This window comes from Nerophis ophidion, linkage group LG23, assembly GCF_033978795.1.
Source record: "Nerophis ophidion isolate RoL-2023_Sa linkage group LG23, RoL_Noph_v1.0, whole genome shotgun sequence".
Lineage (NCBI taxonomy): Eukaryota > Metazoa > Chordata > Actinopteri > Syngnathiformes > Syngnathidae > Nerophis > Nerophis ophidion.
The window spans coordinates 2,448,670-2,468,098 of record NC_084633.1 but is presented as its reverse complement, the minus strand read 5'-3'; the positions used below and the strand labels follow the sequence as shown (position 1 = coordinate 2,468,098).

Sequence of the window (19,429 nt, the reverse complement as noted above, 5' to 3'; positions counted from 1 at the left end):
TGAAAGTGAAATTGTTCCAGTGAAGTAAATGGAGCCTTCAGCAGGTCAATAACAGTCCGCATGGCAGCTTTGTGTTGTTAGTGTCAACATTGCAACTTTTTCTTGTTACATGTCACTGTTTACTCTTTTATTACATTCTTTTATGTTTTCAATTTTTATTATAGTATTTTTTAGAATGGGCCGGGGGCCATTAACAAATTAGCTGGGGGCCACAAATGGCCCTCGGGCCGCACTTTGGACACACCTGCACTAAAGAATTAGATCCTATGTGTCTAAATCAAGGCCAGTGGGCCAGATCCGGCCCGCAAATTAATTATCTATGGCCCCCGGGACGATATTTGACTGGTTTTAGAACCGGCCGGCAGGCCACAGCCACCTGCTGCTGTTTTGCATGCAACAATACTCCATCAGTGTTGGCGCTAGGAATTATCAAACGTGGGGTCTCACAGTACATTTTTGGGGTCTCACTTTTTTAAAACTGTTTAATGTTAAATGTATGCATTATCCTGTTATATCTCACATTCTATATTGTTTTGAAAAGGTTGTCATAAATGTTACTTACCTCATGAAAAAAAAATACAAAATATGTTTGTTTTTTTTAGATTAGACTTAGACTTCCTTTTATTGTCATTCAAATATGAACTTTGCGGTACTGATAAGAACGAAATTACGTTGCATTAGCTCGTTGTAGTGCAGGATAAAAGAGCAATAAGGTGCAGATATAAATAAATAGATTACTGTACAGATAAATATATTGCACTTTTGCATATGCATTCACGTTTATGGATGTATTTTATATTGTCTTTATATTCCAGCGACTTAATCCGTTTTGGGGGGGAATTGAGGGGATTATTATGATTAAAGGCCTACTTAAATGAGATTTTCTTATTTAAACGGGGATACCAGGTCCATTCTATGTGTCATACTTGATCATTTCGCGATATTGCCATATTTTTGCTGAAAGGATTTAGTAGAGAACATCCACGATAAAGTTTGCAACTTTTGGTGCTAACAAAAAAGCCCTGCCTTTACCGGAAGTCGCAAACGATGACGTCACATGTTGATGGCTCCTCACATATTCACATTGTTTTTAATGGGAGCCTCCAACAAAAAAAGCTATTCGGACCGAGAAAACGACAATTTCCCCATCAATTTGAGCGAGGATGAAAGATTCGTGTTTGAGGATATTGATAGCGATGGACTAGAAAAAAAAAAAACGCGATTGCATTGGGACGGATTTAGATGTTTTTAGACAGATTTACTAGGATAATTCTGGGAAATCCCTTATCTTTCTATTGTGTTGCTAGTGTTTTAGTGATTTAAATAGTACCTGATAGTCAGAGGTGTGTGTCCACGGGTGTCTTGACGCCAGTGTCTCAGAGAAGTCGACGGCAGCTTTATGGGCGGCACAAGCTCAGCTGATCTCCGGTAAGAAGCAACTTTTTACCACAATTTTTTCACCGAAACCTGCTGGTTGACATTCGGTTGGGATCCATGTTCGCTGTGATCCATAGTAAAGTTTCACCTCCGTGAATTTTAAACAAGGAATCACCGTGTGTTTATGTGGCTAAAGGCTAAAGCTTCCCAACTCCATCTTTCTACTTTGACTTTTCCAATATTAATTGAATTGCGAAGGATTCAGCAACACAGATCACCAAAATACTGTGTAATTATGCGGTTAAAGCAGACGACTTTTAGCTGTGTGTGTGCGCAGCGCTCATATTTCTTAACAGCCCGTGACGTCAAGCGTACACGTCATCATTACGCGACGTTTTCAAGAAAAAACTCCCGGGAAATTTAAAATTGCAATTAAGTAAACCAAAAAGGCCGTATTGGCATGTGTTGCAATGTTAATATTTCATCATTGATGTATAAACTATCAGACTGCGTGGTCGGTAGTAGTGGGTTTCAGTAGGCCTTTAAGAGTCTTATGGCCTGAGGGAAGACGCTGTTCAAGAACATAGAGGTTCTGCTCCTGAGGCTGCGGAATGCATATGTAAAATTATTCCCTTATAAACATTAATTCACTTTCGTCTTTCCTTCATAGATCTAAACCTTACCTCTGCCGGTATCGTTTTCAATATTTTTATCTTAATATTTTCAGAATGTGTTTGATCTATTTTTGCCCAAAATAACACAAAGAAAATAATCTCTAGTTGTCTTTATTTTTAAATTTTAATGCCCTGATTTTAATAGTCCGGTGTGCACAGATTTTCCTCCATGCGGCCCCTGAGCTAAAATGAGTTTGACACCCCTAGACTAGATGAATAGCATACCACAAACAGGGCTAATAGGACAATAAGCCACTTCTAAAGAATACACACATTCGCTATTCCTAAAATCGAAAATATTGAAATTCCCTAATTTTGTTCAAACATCTAAAATCAAGCACAAAGGAAACACGACTTGATACTCAATACAATTTTTTTTCCAACAAGAGGTAAAAATAAAACATCTAAATGCCAGAAGCGTCAATAAACACTTTTAGCACATCAATAGAAATGTGGAGTAAAATTATAGTAAAATTATTGCCTTTATTGACTTTACCAAAGTGTTTGACATGGTCAGCAGAGAAGGGCTCTTCAATAGAATTACTTACCGGATGCCCCCCAAAGGTGCCAATTATAATCAGATCATTCCACGAGGACATGCGGGCAATTATTCAGTATGAGGGCGGTATCTCCCAGCCTTTTGATGTCAAAAGTGGTGGAAAGCAGGGCTGTGTCCTTGTGCCTACCCCTCTTCAGCATTTTCTTCTCTATGCTTTCAAAAGCATCCCTTTGGGCCCTCCTCCACGCCAGACTAAAAGTAAAGACCAAGGTTCTAAAAGTAAAGACCAAGGTTCCGCAAGGTCCTTGTCAGAGACCTTGGACATCATGTAACGAACTTGCTCACGCCCAAAAACCTGACGTATGCCGTCTTTCACGGCAAAGATGAGATTTACCAAGACAGACGGTGACGTGAAAATGTGTTATGCTCAACGGCAACTTCCTAGCTGATGTACGTACATTTCTACAGGCTGTGGATACTTTAGCGACAGGCTGAAGTGATGCTGGGTAACAGTTCATGTAAAAAAGTGCCATTACTGATTAACCTCCATCCATCCCCTGTATTGTAATAATAAATTGAATAATCAAACAAGCGTCAATTTCAAGGTGGTTGCTACGTAACAAAGAAATGTGCTTGGATTTGTGCGTACGAACGCTTTATTATAGCGGCGTCCAAACTTTTTGACTGGGGGGGAGCGGGGGGCGCGCATTAAACTAAGAAAATTTGGCCGGGGGCCGAAAGCCATCTGCATGCCAAATTACGATATACAGGGTGATTCAAAATGCATTAATTGAGTGCTAAATAATTGTAATAAACTGAATCGATGGTCATTTGAGACAGGAGTTATCCAAGTTGTATTGTTACAATTTCACCGCTGTGGTCATGTAATCCTTTCGGCGCCGTTCAATTGTAGGAAGACCACGTGTTGATTTACCCTCAAAATGTCGACTCCTCAACAAATCCTGGGGCGCGTTTGGGAGGGATTCTCAGATCGTCTTGATGTTGTCCGTGCTGCCGTGGCCATATTGAGCACTTGTAAAGCATGGAATAAATACTCTAAAGTTATGTACATGGATTAGTGTAGCTAGCGTTTTTTTTTGCATTTTTCCCCATCATGTCTTGCAATGGATTCAAATGGGTGTAATTTAGAATTTGTTATGGTGATGGGCTTTTTTTAAAATATAGTATTCACAAATTTCAATGAGCAAGTTGTGTAATATGTAACATGTTTGTTGACTTTTTGTGCTGGTTATTTTTTTTTTCCCGCGCCATGACTAGGGAAGGTTGTTTGGATTTTGTTTTATAAATACATTCTGTACATGTTGTCTTCAGAGAGTACGCTTCATAGTCACTGGCTTGTGTCCCTCCCATTTTTGACAAGATGGCTATATAGCACTTATCAAATATATAGATATTTCAATTTATTATGTATTTCTTGTTGAAGTCATGCTGTCTCGCGGGCCAAATTGAAGAAGCCGTAGCTTGGACACAACAATTTCTACTTGAGTACGCCATTTTCTGGATTTGAAAGTAAGTCTATTTTTAGTCTTAAAGCCACACAACTTTAGTTACATGAGGCCCCTACTCTTTGACTATGACACAACAAGACTGAACAAGACCTTCACAAAAGGTTCTCCCAAGCTTGTAAAAAATTCAGACTCACCATCGACCTGGAAAAGACTAACGTGATGGGCAATGAACCAGTCATCGAACCAATGATCCCCATCGACAACCGTCCACCAGTTCACTTACATTGGGTCCACCATCAGTGGAAAACTGTCCCTCAATGCAGAAATCAAAAAGCACATTGCGACTACACTTGGCAGGTTGACTACCTGAGTCTGGGAGACTTCAAAGCTAACAGTGGCAACAAAGATGGCACCTCCACAACCATGGACTCATACTCGGCATTAGCTGGAGCGGCAAAGTGACAAATGCACAGGTCCTTGAGTGTGCCAGACTCCCAACCATGTCCACACAGCAAAACCAATGCAGACTGACTTGGCTTGGACATGTGCGCCAGATGGACAAAGGCCACAACCCTAAAGACCAATGATTATGATTATCGGTCCTGCTAGACACCGAACTCTATTTAATAATACAACTATAACATTTGACAACCAAACAATTAAACAAGGCGACACGGTAAAGAATCTGGGTATTATCTTCGACCCAACTCTCTCCTTTGAGGCACACATTAAAAGCGTTACTAAAACGGCCTTCTTTCATCTCCGTAATATCGCTAAGATTCGCTCCATTCTGTCCACTAAAGACGCTGAGATCATTATCCATGCGTTTGTTACGTCTCGCCTCGACTACTGTAACGTATTATTTTCGGGTCTCCCCATGTCTAGCATTAAAAGATTACAGTTGGTACAAAATGCGGCTGCTAGACTTTTGACAAGAACAAGAAAGTTTGATCACATTACGCCTGTACTGGCTCACCTGCACTGGCTTCCTGTGCACTTAAGATGTGACTTTAAGGTTTTACTACTTACGTATAAAATACTACACGGTCTAGCTCCATCCTATCTTGCCGATTGTATTGTACCATATGTCCCGGCAAGAAATCTGCGTTCAAAGGACTCCGGCTTGTTAGTGATTCCCAAAGCCCAAAAAAAGTCTGCGGGCTATAGAGCGTTTTCCGTTCGGGCTCCAGTACTCTGGAATGCCCTCCCGGTAACAGTTCGAGATGCCACCTCAGTAGAAGCATTTAAGTCTCACCTTAAAACTCATTTGTATACTGTAGCCTTTAAATAGACTCCCTTTTTAGACCAGTTGATCTGCTGTTTCTTTTCTTTTTCTTCTATGTCCCACTCTCCCCTGTGGAGGGGGTCCGGTCCGATCCGGTGGCCATGTACTGCTTGCCTGTGTATCGGCTGGGGACATCTCTGCGCTGCTGATCCGCCTCGACATCTCTGCGCTGCTGATCCGCCTCCGCTTGGGATGGTTTCCTGCTGGCTCCGCTGTGAACGGGACTCTCGCTGCTGAGTTGGACCCGCTTTGGACTGGACTCTCGCGACTGTTGGATCCATTGTGGATTGAACTTTCACAGTATCATGTTAGACCCGCTCGACATCCATTGCTTTCCTCCTCTCTAAGGTTCTCATAATCATTATTGTCACAGACGTCCCACTGGATCATTATTGTCACCGATGTCCCACTGGGTGTGAGTTTTCCTTGCCCTTATGTGGGCCTACCGAGGATGTCGTGGTGGTTTGTGCAGCCCTTTGAGACACTAGTGATTTAGGGCTATATAAGTAAACATTGATTGATTGATTGATTGATAAAGACATCCGGCAAAAGATCTGGTGCCAGACCCAAACGGAGGTACAAAAACGTCTCTAAGCGTGACCTGAACACGTAGGATATTGACACCAAGAGCTAGGAGGATGAAGCAGCTGACCAAACAGGTGGTGTGGTAGTCTCCTCCGGCAACTCAAGACAAAAAAAAAATGATCCATAACCTAGCTGACAGGATAGAGTTAAACGGAAAGCGCAAACATGCAGCAACAACCCTACAACCGTCCACACCTGCATCAACTGTAGTAGAGAATGGCGCTCACTTATTGGGTTGTACAGTTCCTCTTCTAGCCCTGGTAGCACCATAGCCCAAAATCAATCCTGATCAATCCCAGTGTCCAGCATCTCACCGACTGACATAACTTTAATCTTTAATCCTCAGTACCATGTTTCTGTCAGTATTTACATCTGCATTTAATAATCATTCTATTTAGTTACTGGATATATTTTACTCTTTTTATTTCCCTTTTAGTCATTGTAAATGTGAACATGTTAATTATAGGAAGTTAAACAAGTCCCACCCTATTTGATCCTGCTTGTAATTGTGTTAGGCAAGTTCCAAGTGGTATTAGAGTCCATGTCCCGCCCTATGATGCAGTGACTCATTATTTGGACTTCTCTCTCTCTTTACCTTTCTGCTGGTGTTTTGTAGGAAGGCTTGGATGGTCTGCTGCAGATATTAGTCACCCAGCTTGGCTCCGATGATGTCAATATGCTGACCTGCGCAACAGGCATCCTGTCCAACCTCACCTGTAACAACTCCCGCAACAAGGTAGCCATGATGATTACCTCCGTTTACGCGGGCAACAGGGGTATATAGTCACTGCTATTTGACCTGATATACATACACACATTTTTTGTTGTGTTTTTTTGTTGTTGATATATTTTATTTGAGTAAATGTACTGCCTTCATGCATGTTGTGCATAAAATATATCTATGTATGTGTGTATGTATAATTTTTATATGTATATATTATATATATATGTGTGTATATGTATGTATTATATATGTATGTATATATTATATATATGTATATATGTATGTATATATATACTATATATGTATGTATATGTATACATGTATGTATAGTATATATATGTATATGTAATATATATATATATAATATATATGTATATATATATGCGACCCCAAAGGGAATAAGCAGTAGAAAATGGATGGATGGATGAATATATGTATACGTATATATGTACACAAATATATATATATGTTTATATGTATATATGGATATATATGTATATATATATATGTATATATATATATATATATATATATATTTACGTGTATATATATGTGTGTGTATATATATGCATATATGTATGTATATATACATATACATTTATCTATATATACACATATACATCCATATATATGAGTGTATATATGTGTATATATATGTGTGTGTGTGTATATATATATATATATATATATATATATATATATATATATATATATATATATATATACATACACACACACACACACACACACACACACACACACACACACACACATATATATATACAGTATATGCGTAGTGAAACACTAAATTGGCCCTAGTGTGTGAATGTGAGTGTGAGTGTTGTCTGTCTATCTGTGTTGGCCCTGTGATGAGGTGGCGACTTGTCCAGGGTGTACCCCGCCTTCCGCCCGATTGTAGCTGAGATAGGCGCCAGCGCCCCCCGTGACCCCGAAAGGGAATAAGCGGTAGAAAATGGATGGATGGATGGATGGATGGCGTTGTGAAATGAGTTATTTACACAAAGATATTTTGTAAATGTTTATTTACATACCTTAATTGTTTCCAAAAGGTGTCTGTAACATGGCAGTAAAGCAAAACAGAAGTCATCGTCATGGACTCACTCAATTTACAAAACTGAAACAACAAGAAAAACTAATTCTATTGTAAGTTAATATAACTGACAAAGGCACTAGTAAACGTGTCAGCATATTAGCTAATTCTAACGACGCCCGTTTCATTACATTATGATAGCACGCACAAATATGCATGGAAACACTCCAAGAGACATCACACATTGGACGGTTTATTAAGTAAGAATTGTTTTAGCTATATTGTGAAAACTTACAAACGTCGCTTGGTGAGAAGAATGAAGATTCCATACGAGTAGGAATGCTATGGACGGCTAGGAGAAAGGACGGCACTTATACTTCCGATTCATAACTCAGTCTAATTACAAGGGATACTTCCGATTCATAACTCAGTCTAAATACAAGGGAAATGCATCACTTGCAGTGAGCGAACCCATCCAAAAGATGGCGCCATGGCGGAACCAATAAAACACCTATTCAGTGTATTTTCTTTATTTTTTTCCAAGCTATTCGCATTATGACCGTCAGCTAAGAAAAATTCATAAATTATCCGCACTGTTAAATAAGCTGCGGGGTTCAAAGTCTCGGAAAAAAGTAGTGGCTTGTATTCTGGAGAGTCCAGAATTTAAAGGCCTACTGAAATGAGATTTTCTTATTTAAATGGGGATAGCAGGTCCATTCTATGTGTCATACTTGATAATTTCGCGATATTGCTATATTTTTGCTGAAAGTATTTAGTAGAGAACATCGACGATACAGTTCGCAACTTTTGGTCGCTAATAAAAAAGCCTTGCCTTTACCGGAAGTAGCAGACGATGTGCGCGTGACGTCACTGGTTTTAGGGCTCCTGAAATTGTTTATAATTATAGCCTCCAGCAGCAAGAGCTATTCGGACCGAGAAAGCGATGATTTCCCCATTAATTTGAGCGAGGATGAAAGATCTGTGGATGAGGAAAGTTAGAGTGAAGCACTAAAAAAAAGAAAAAAAAAAGAGAAGGCGACGGCTTAAGGCAGCGGCAGTGGGAGCGTTTCAGATGTAATTAGACACATTTACTACGATAATTATGGAAAATCCCTTATCTGCTTATTGTGTTAATAGTATTTTAGTCAGGTTATAAAGTCATACCTGAAAGTCGGAAGGCTGCGGTGAACGCCAGTGTCTCTGAGAGAAGCCGAGGAGCTAAGATCACAGCTGCCTTTTTGAGCTGCAGGATGAGGTCGTATAATCCACTCAAGTCTCCGGTAAGAGCCGACTTAATATCACAATTTTCTCTTCCAAAAACTTGCTGGTTGACGTAGAGAAACATGTTCGCTTGACCACTCTGTGTTAAAACTTAACAACAAACAAAGAAACACCGGCTGTGTTTCGGTGCTAAAGGCAGCTGCAATCCACCGCTTTCAACCAACAGCATTCTTTTTTATAGTCCCCATTATTAATTGAACAAATTGCAAAAGATTCAGCAACACAGAAGTCCAGAATACTGTGTAATTTTGCGATGAAAAGAGACGACTTTTAGCCGGGAGAAATGTCCGCTCCAACCAATAACGTCACAAGCACGCGTCAACATAAGCGTCATCATTCCGCGACGTTTTCAACAGGATACCTCGCGGGAAATTTAAAATTTTAATTTATTAAACTAAAAAGGCCGTATTGGCATGTATTGCAATGTTAATATTTCATCATTGATATATAAACTATCAGACTGCGTGGTCGGTAGTGGTGGGTTTCAGTAGGCCTTTAAGATACTACAGTATGAATTGTTGTACTATACACTTTTCCAATTTTGTTGTGCTTCAGACTCTGGTCACTCAGTTTGGCGGTGTTGAGGCACTGATCCATGCTGTGCTGCGTGCTGGGGAGAAGGAGGATGTTGCCGAGCCTGCGGTTTGCGCCCTGCGTCATCTCACGTCCCGCCACCAAGACGCTGAGCTGGCCCAGAATGCTGTGCGTCTGCACTATGGTGTCCCTGCTGTTGTCAAGCTGCTGGGACAACCCCATTATTGGCCTGTCGTAAAGGTAAACATCCCTTCAGACGCACACACGAGTAGAAATAATGGTTTGAGAAGCAGCCGCAGACAAGCAGACACCACACAGTTTCTCATCAAGCTGTGTCTGTGGTGGTAGTCAGTGCAGCAAGTGCATTGTGGGGCGGGAAAACACAGCTTGACATTCTCCCGCAAAAGAGGTGTGCAGAGGGGTTTGTAAGTGACAGTAGGCTTATATTTAGACCGGGGGTGTCCAAACTTCTGCCCGCGGACCAAGTGCACCCCGCCCAGCTTCCTCAATGCCACTCGCGTGACGCCGTTAGTTCCATAAAGCATCGCAACGCGGTGTGCGTTCAAATTAATCTTGCTACAGGTTTGTGGTCATCTTGTGGACAAGGTGAGTAAATCAAATCAATGACCTTTAAATGTGCGTTGTACTGATAGCACAGCATTTACTTATATGACACAATCCAAACAACCTTCCCGAGTCATGGTGCAAAAAAAAAAATGCAACTAAAAGTCAACACACATGGTCACACGTAACAAAACCTGCTCACTGAACTTTGTGGGTATTATGAAAAATGTGCAAACACCATAACAGAAAAGTTCAATATTACACCCATTTAAATATATTAAATTGCATTTCCCTTATATTAATGTCATGTGCACACACACACACACACACACACACATACATATACTGTGGGGCAAAAAAGTAATTAGTCAGCCACCGATTGTGCAAGTTCTCCCACTTAAAATGATGACAGAGGTTTGTCATTTTCATCATAGGTACACTTCAACTGTGAGAGACAGAATGTGAAAAAAAAATCCAGGAATTCACATTATAGGGATTTTAAAGAATGTATTTGTAAATTATGGTGGAAAATAAGTATTTGATCAACCATTCAAAGCTCTCACTGATGGAAGGAGGTTTTGGCTCAAAATCTCACGATACATGGCCCCATTCATTCTTTCCTTAACACAATCATCCTGTCCCCTTAGCAGGAAAACAGCCCCAAAGCATGATGTTTCCACCTCCATGCTTCACAGTAGGTGTGGTGTTCTTGGGATGCAACTCAGTATTCTTCTTCATCCAAACACGACGAGTTTAGTTTATACCAAAAGTTCTATTTTGGTGTCATCTGACCACATGACATTCTCCCAATCCTCTGCTGTATCATCCATGTATCCATTTTGGTATAAACTCAGCGTGTAAACAGTAAAGGGAGAACAGACGCATTTTGGCTTAAAAACTAAAGATAAAGGTGAAGTTATAATACTGAAACGCCTTCAGGAAGAGGTGCTTTAAGACATGGCTCGCTAGCTAGCGGCTAACATCCATCCGCCATCTGCAGTGTTTTAGCTACTTCTAAATCACTAATCCTCACTTCCATGGCGATTAAGTAAGTTTCTTACAGGTATCATCCCTGCAGGACGAGGAATAGCTAAACATGCTTCACTACACACTGAAGCTCACCGGCTTCACAATGTAGACAAATGCCTTTGGTGGATCTACACCTAACATCTACTGTAATTATATCAAGTACAGGCACATATGTAGTCGATACTACTATGATTACATCAATATTATTTATTTATTTCTTCATATTATGTTTATAAAGTCAGGAAATTTGTCCCTGGACACATGAGGACTTTGAATATGACCAATGTATGATCCTGTAACGACTTGGTATCAGATTGATACCTAAATTTTCCAAAACTAATGTAAAGTATCAAACAACAGAAAAATAAGTGATTATTACATTTTAACAGAAGTGTAGATAGAACATGTTAAAAGAGAAAGTAAGCAGATATTACAAATGTATCTGCTACAAAATAATAGCATTGGAAAATGACACAATATGTTACTGAATACGTAAGTAATTAAATTAGGAGCCTTTGTTTGCTTACTACGAAAAGACAAGATGTCTTGTATGTTCACTATTTATCTAAGGACTAATTTGCAATAACAAACATATGTTTAATGTACCCTAAGACTTTTTGTTACAATAAAGCTAATAATGCAATTTTTTGGGGGGTTCCCTTTATTTAAAAAAGTACAGAAAAATATCGGAAGTATTTTGGTAGCGGTACCGGCTCCAAAATATTGGTATCGGAACAACACTACAATGCAGTGACTTATACACAGTAAAAAATGTTTTAAACTTAACTACATTTCAAGGCTATTAAAAAAACAACCTAAATATTCTCTCCATTTTTGGGTGTATGACACATGTATGGATCTGCAGCGTGTCATCATTTGACAAAAGTATAGAATTCAGCTTAAGTGTTTAATAAAAACAACAAAAAAAAATGAATCAATATACCGTAGCATGGTTGTTAGAGTGTCCGCCCTGAGATCGGTAGGTTGTGAGTTCAAACCCCGGCCGAGTCATACCAAAGACTATAAAAATGGGACCCATTACCTCCCTGCTTGGCACTCAGCATCAAGGGTTAAAATTGGGGGTTAAATCACCAAAAATAATTCCCGGGCGCTGCCACCGCTGCTGCTAACTGCTCCCCTCACCTCCCATGGGGTGATCAAGGATGATGGGTCAAATGCAGAGAATAATTTCGCCACACGTAGTGTGTGTGTGACAATCATTCTTTAACTTTATTGTTTGCCAATACTTTAGATAAGTATTCACCTGGGACACACCACGCCATGTTTGCTATTCATTACAACAATTAAAGTTCATAATGTAGCCGTTCAGAATCATTTATGCGTGTTTTTCCACACCTAGGTGGGAATAAGGCATGTTTGCTTTCCACAGTTTCAGCTCCCTCACATGATGAGGTTTTAATCAACACTTGCCTGCCACTCACTGCAGCCGGAGCTGTCGAACATCCGTCATTTTTCTGCTCTTAACAGAAAAGCTTTTCTTTTGTTTCTTTTATCCTCTGCACCACTATTTTTTTTTTTACTTTGATTGTCCATTTTTTTTCTTTTCCGTGAGCTGTCTTGTGCCATCGACTGATCATCATCATTAAAGATGATTGGACAAGGGCGAGCCTCCACCTGCGTGGGCGGGGCCTCTGCAGACTCTCATATTGCCAATGGGCCAAAGAGCCTTGACAGACCGGGCCAATCAATCGCCACCTCTCTGTCTCTGTTGTGGCTGGAGCAGTATCTCCCAGCCCGGCAGGGTTGCCATAGTCACAAGACGGGCCGCAACTAAATCAATCAATCCACAAATAAATGGCCGTTGTTGACCGGCCAACCGCAAAAACTCTTGGTACTCCCCATGGTTGATCTACTCCTGGAAGCAGAGAAACACTCATTTATTTTGCATATGCCTTTTTTGAGAAACACATAACAAAAAGGGTAATATCTAAAAAAATGTATAGATGTTGATAGTCCAACTCATACTGACTGGTACAGACAAGCTATGGAAATAATGTCAGTCGAAAAAACTGCATTTAGTTTAGACAATAATTAGAGATGCCCGATAATGGCTTTTTTGCCGATATTCCGATATTGTCCAACTCTTAATTACCGATTCCAATATAAACCGATTCCGATATATTGTCGTGGAATTAACACATTATTATGCCTAATTTTGCTGTGATGCCCCGCTGGATGCATTAAAGCAGTGGTTCTCAAATGGGGGTACGCGTACCCCTGGGGGTACTTGAAGGTATGCCAAGGGGTACGTGAGATTTTTTTAAAATATTCTAAAAATAGCAACAATTCAAAAATCCTTTATAAATATATTTATTGAATAATACTTCAACAAAATATGAATGTAAGTTTATAAACTGTGAAAAGCAATGCAACAATGCAATATTCAGTGTTGACAGCTAGATTTTTTTGTGGACATGTTCCATAAAGATTTCTTTTTTTGTGAAGAAATGTTTAGAATTAAGTTGATGAATCCAGATGGATCTCTATTACAATCCCCAAAGAGGGCACTTTAAGCTGATGATTACTTCTATGTGTAGAAATCTTTATTTATAATTGAATTACTTGTTTCTTTTTCAACAAGTTTTCAGTTATTTTTATCTCTTTCTTTCCAAATAGTTCAAGAAAGACCACTACCAATGGACAATATTTTGCACTGTTATCCAATTTAAAATAAATCAGAAACTGATGACAAAGTGCTGTATTTTACTTCTTGATCTCTTTTTTTCAAGCAAAAATGCTTTGCTCTGATTAGGGGGTTCTTGAATTGAAAAAATGTCCACAGGGGGTACATCACTGAAAAAAGGTTGAGAATCACTGCATTAAACAATGTAACAAGGTTTTCCAAAATAACTCAACTCAAGTTATGGGGAAAAAAAGTGCCAACATGGCACTGCCATATTTATTATTGAAGTTACAAAGTGCATTATTTTTTTTCAACATGCCTCAAAACAGAAGCTTGGAATTTGGGACATGCTCTCCCTGAGAGAGCATGAGGAGGTTGAGTTGAGCGGGGTTGGTAGGTAATTTTTTTTTCGATACTTTTCTAAATAAAGGGCACCACAAAACATTGCATTATTGGCTTTATTTTAACAAGACATCTTAGGGTAAATTAAACATATATTTATTATTGCAAGTGTGTCCTTAAATAAAATAGTGAACATACAATACAACTTGTCTTTTATTAGCAAGTAAGTGAACAAAGGCTCCTAATTTATTCTGCTGACATATGCAGTAACATATTGTGTCATTTGTCATTCTATTATTTTGTCAACATTATGAAGGACAAGTGGTAGAAAATTATTATCTTATTTGTTAATTTACTGTTAATATCTGCTTACTTTCTCTTTCAACATGTTCTATCTACACTTCTATTAAAAAGTAAAAATCACTCACTTACATTTAGGTATCAATCCGATACAAAATAGTTACAGGATCATATGTTGGTCATGTTCAAAGTCCTCAAGTGTCCAAGGACATATTTCCTGAGTTTATAAACATAATATACATTAAAAAATATTTAAAAAATTGATTTTGTGATGCTAAAAAATATCGATTTAGTCATAGTAGTATCGACTAGATACACTACTGTACTTGGTATCATAAGAGTGGATAAAAACTGCGTTTTTTTACATTTTGATGCCAGTGAGCTACATGATGTATACATGAGGAATAGCATGTTTAGCTATTCCTCGTCCTGCAAGGATGATAATTGTAAGAAACACACTACTTGTCGCCATGGAGACAAGGATTAGTGATTTAAAAGTAGCTAAAACACTGCCGACTGCGGGTGGACTTTAGCTGCATGTCTTAAAGCACCTCTTCCTGAGGGTGTTTCAGTATTATAACTTCACCTTTATTGTTATTTTCAAGCCTAAATTCCTCCGTTCTCCCTTTTCTGTCTAAACACTGTGTCTGCTTGTAAGTACTCTGTGATAGTGCGCTGCCGAACATGCTCGTCCGGGGTGGGGGTACTCCCCAAACGTACGGCCGAATCAGGTTTTATCCGTCCCGCGGGATGAGTTTGCTCAGTATAAAAATGAGCTGACATTTTTGAATGAAAGAAAATGCTGTTCTAAATGTGTCCACCAGATGTCTCAGTAGCAATTCTTTGTATAGATGATGCAACATATGTACAAAATAAACCACATGATGTTCGTACATCAGTCGAGGAAAACAATCAATCTACATAAATACCATCCTGTGATTTTATATTTAATTTTTTTATCTTGATAGATTGAAAATGAACACCAATGAGTTGACTGATGAACATTATTACATCCTTATTTAGAACGTATAAATAACGACAAATAAAGGTAGAATACAATAAATCGCAACATGTAAGTGTAAAAAAACAACATTACGATTTGAACATTTTAAGAATGTGCTTGTTCTATTGTTAAACAAAGAAAACAATCTGAAGTAGTTTTTATTTTTAAAGGCCTACTGAAATGAGATTTTCTTATTTAAACGGGCATAGCAGGTCCATTCTATGTGTCATACTTGATCATTTTGCGATATTGCCATATTTTTTCTGAAAGGATTTAGTAGAGAACATCGACGATAAAGTTTGCAACTTTTGATCGTTAATAGAAAAGCCCTGCCTTTACTGAAAGTATGTGGGCGTGATGTCACGAGTTGCAGGGCTCCTCACTTTCTCACATTGTTTTTAATGGGAGCCACCAGCAGTAAGAGCAATTTGGACGGAGAAGGCGACAATTTCCCCATTAATTTGAGCGAGGATGAAAGATTCATGAATTAGGATATTGATAGTGAAGGACTGGAAAAAAAAAAGCAACGGCTCCGGGCGGCGGCAGTGTGAGCGTTTCAGATGTAATTAGACACATTTACTAGGATAATTCTGGAAGATCCCTTATCTGCTTATTGTTTTAGTGTTTTAGTGAGATTTTAAAGATTCAAAAGACATACTTCGAGGTCGGATGGCTGCGGTGAACACGCAGTGCCTCAGAAAGAAACCGAGGAGCCAAGCTCACAGCTGCTTTTTTGACAGCTGCTGCGGGACGACGAATAATCCACTGATGTGTCCGATATAATATATACATATATATCACAATTTCCCCATCCAAAAACGTGCTGGTTGACGTAGAGAAAACATGTTCGCTTGACCGCTCTGCTTCACAACAAACAAAGAAACAGTCTCAGTGCTAAAGACAGCTGCAATCCACAGCTTTCCACCAACAGCATTGTTCTTTATATTTTACATTATTAAATGAACACATTGCAAAAGATTCAGCAACACATATGTCCAAAATACTTTGTAATTATGCGGTTAAAGCAGACGACTTTTAGCCGCGAGTGGTGCAGCGCTAATATTTCCTTACAGTCCGTGACGTCACGCGTACACGTCATCATTCCGCAACGTTTTCAACAAGAAACTTGCGGTAAATTGAAAATTGCAATTTAGTAAACTAAAAAGGCCGTATTGGCATGTGTTGCAATGTTAATATTTCATCATTGATATATAAACTATCAGACTGCGTGGTCGGTAGTAGTGGCTTTCAGTAGGCCTTTAAGCTACGGTGCCGTGATTTTACCAGTCCGGCCCCACTTGGGAGTAGGTTTTCTCCATGTTGCCCCCAATCTAAAATGAGTTTGACAACCATGCCTTAGAAAATCCTTAATGGGATAAACCCTTTTCATGAAAGATAACCCGAAATATATGCAGAATATTTTCAGTAGTTTCTTCAAGGGTAGAATATATATTTTTCTCATAACCTTTCTGGCATTGCAGCGAGACTCCGCTGGGCTGAAAGTTGCATTCTGGGAGTCTGACCAGCTGTCTGCACAGAGCTATGTCTACAAAATAGCTGCAACATATTTGCCTGTCATCGCTAAGGTTACCTCTGATACGTGCGTCACACTCCTGTTTGATATACATGAGTGGTGGGCCCGGAGTTACTGCTGCTCTAATCAGTAAGTGGCGCTGCCATATGGAGCCCCCAAATGTAAAAGTATCTTAGCAGCTGACCTATATAGAGCCTGGAACATCTTGTTGGGAGAGGTCTTTGATGTGCCGCTGCCCCAAGTCTCCTCTGTCGCCTCTTCAGGCACAGACGTACTTAGGATGGAATTAGTTCTAAGGTTGACGTATTTTGATAGCTGATGTGAACCTTCTCTTTGAAACGATCTGCTCGACTGTCAACAGCGGGAAAAACTAGGACAGGAAGCATTTAAAATATTGTAGGGGAAAATGACTTCTTACAATTATGTAAGTCCTTTTAAATAACAATTAGGTTTTTTTTGTTTATGAGCAGAATGATGCAATAACTACTAACTGTACTTTCACGAACCTCTGATCTACAGATGTCATGAACCTGCATGCAAGGTCAGCATTTTTTATGTTTGTTATCTTTCACTTGTGTTTTTGTCAGCCGGCCAAATAATGCTTAGTAAAGCATATATATATGTATGTATGTATGAGCGATTCTATTTTATTTTAATTTTTTATTTTTTTCTCCCATTCCCCCCCACTTGTTTACCTGTATCTCACCTTTTTTGTAAGGGGCGCCAGAAGTTGGCAGACCCGTCAGAGATCCTGTTCTGTCTCCCTGTAATATTTGTATGATCTTGAATGGGATTGTGCTGAAAATTTTAATTTTCCTGAAGGAACTCTCCTGAAGGAATAAATAAAGTACTATCTATCTATCTATCTATCTATCTATCTATCTATCTATCCATCCATCCATCCATCCATCCATCCATCCATCCATCCATCCATCCATCCATCCATCCATCCATCCATCCATCTATCTATCTATCTGTGCATGTGTATATATATATATATATATATATATATATATATATATATATATACACATGTATGTATGTGTATATATGTATGTTTGTATGTGTATACATATGTACTGTATGTATGTAAATATATGTATGTATATGTATATATGTATGTATATATACATATGTTTATATGTATAGGTGTATATGTATGTATACATGTTTGTATATATGTGTATATATATATATGTATACAATTATATGTATATATGTATGTATATATATATGTATTTTTCATATATGTGTATGTATGTATGTATGTGTGTGTATGTATATATATATATATATATATATATATGTCTTGATTGGATTATCCGGAGAATAGTGCTCGATACCGTGGTAGAGCGCAATATGTAGGTGTGGGAAAAAATCACAAGACTACTTCATCTCTACAGATCTGTTTCATGAGGGGTTCCCTCAATCATCAGGAGATTTTAATGGAAGCATTCACATACAGTGGTTTATATAGAGCACAGAGTGGGTGGGTGCAAGCAGGCGTAGGGTGTGGTGATTGGCTCATGTGTTACCTAGGAGGTGTTTCCGTCTGTGGCGGCATGTTGAAATGATTTCACTGCGCTTGTTGAGGGATGATAGCTCTGGATGATATATAATAAACAGTTTCTCTTTTAAGCATAAGTTGCATCTTTTATTACCACTGTTGTAAGGTGTGCTGGATGCAAGAATTTGCCATGTTATTGAATATTCAACATTATTGTCTTTGAGGTTCCAAATGTGTTTGCTGAGTTCGGTAGAATTCTGCAAAGTCTGGTTTCTAAAGGAGGCGTTGTGATTATTCCATCTTGTTTTGAACGCTCCTTCGGTTAATCCTACGTACGTGTCGGATGTGTAGAAACCAGACTTTGCAGAATTCTACCGAACTCAGCAAACACATTTGGAACCTCAAAGACAATAATGTTGAATATTCAATAACATGGCAAATTCTTGCATCCAGCACACCTTACAACAGTGGTAATAAAAGATGCAACTTATGCTTAAAAGAGAAACTGTTTATTATATATCATCCAGAGCTATCATCCCTCAACAAGCGCAGTGAAATCATTTCAACATGCCGCCACAGACGGAAACACCTCCTAGGTAACACATGAGCCAATCACCACACCCTACGCCTGCTTGCACCCACCCACTCTGTGCTCTATATAAACCACTGTATGTGAATGCTTCCATTAAAATCTCCTGATGATTGAGGGAACCCCTCATGAAACAGATCTGTAGAGATGAAGTAGTCTTGTGATTTTTTCCCACACCTACATATATATATATATATGTATGTATGTATGTATGTATGTATGTATGTGTGTATATATATGTGTATGTAAATGTCTGTTAATATATGTATGTATGTGTGTATATTTATGTATATGTATATATGTATGTATGTATATATGTATACATGTTTGTGTGTATATATATGTATGTATATATGTCTATATACAAGTTTATTTTGTATATATGTGTATATATGTACATATATGTATGTATATATCTATATATAAATATTTGTATAC

At 38.7% G+C, this 19,429-nt stretch overlaps 1 protein-coding gene across 3 annotated transcripts in view; it reads left to right on the top strand.

The window, feature by feature from the left end:
• LOC133541214 (junction plakoglobin-like) overlaps window positions 1–19,429 on the top strand; it is a 252,078-nt gene that overhangs the window by 181,113 nt on the left and 51,536 nt on the right. For all 3 annotated transcript variants that reach the window (XM_061884428.1, XM_061884426.1, XM_061884427.1), the window contains exons 9-10: window positions 6,506–6,625; window positions 9,501–9,719. In XM_061884428.1, coding sequence (XP_061740412.1) covers window positions 6,506–6,625; window positions 9,501–9,719 — 339 coding nt within the window. The remainder of the gene's footprint in view (window positions 1–6,505; window positions 6,626–9,500; window positions 9,720–19,429) is intronic.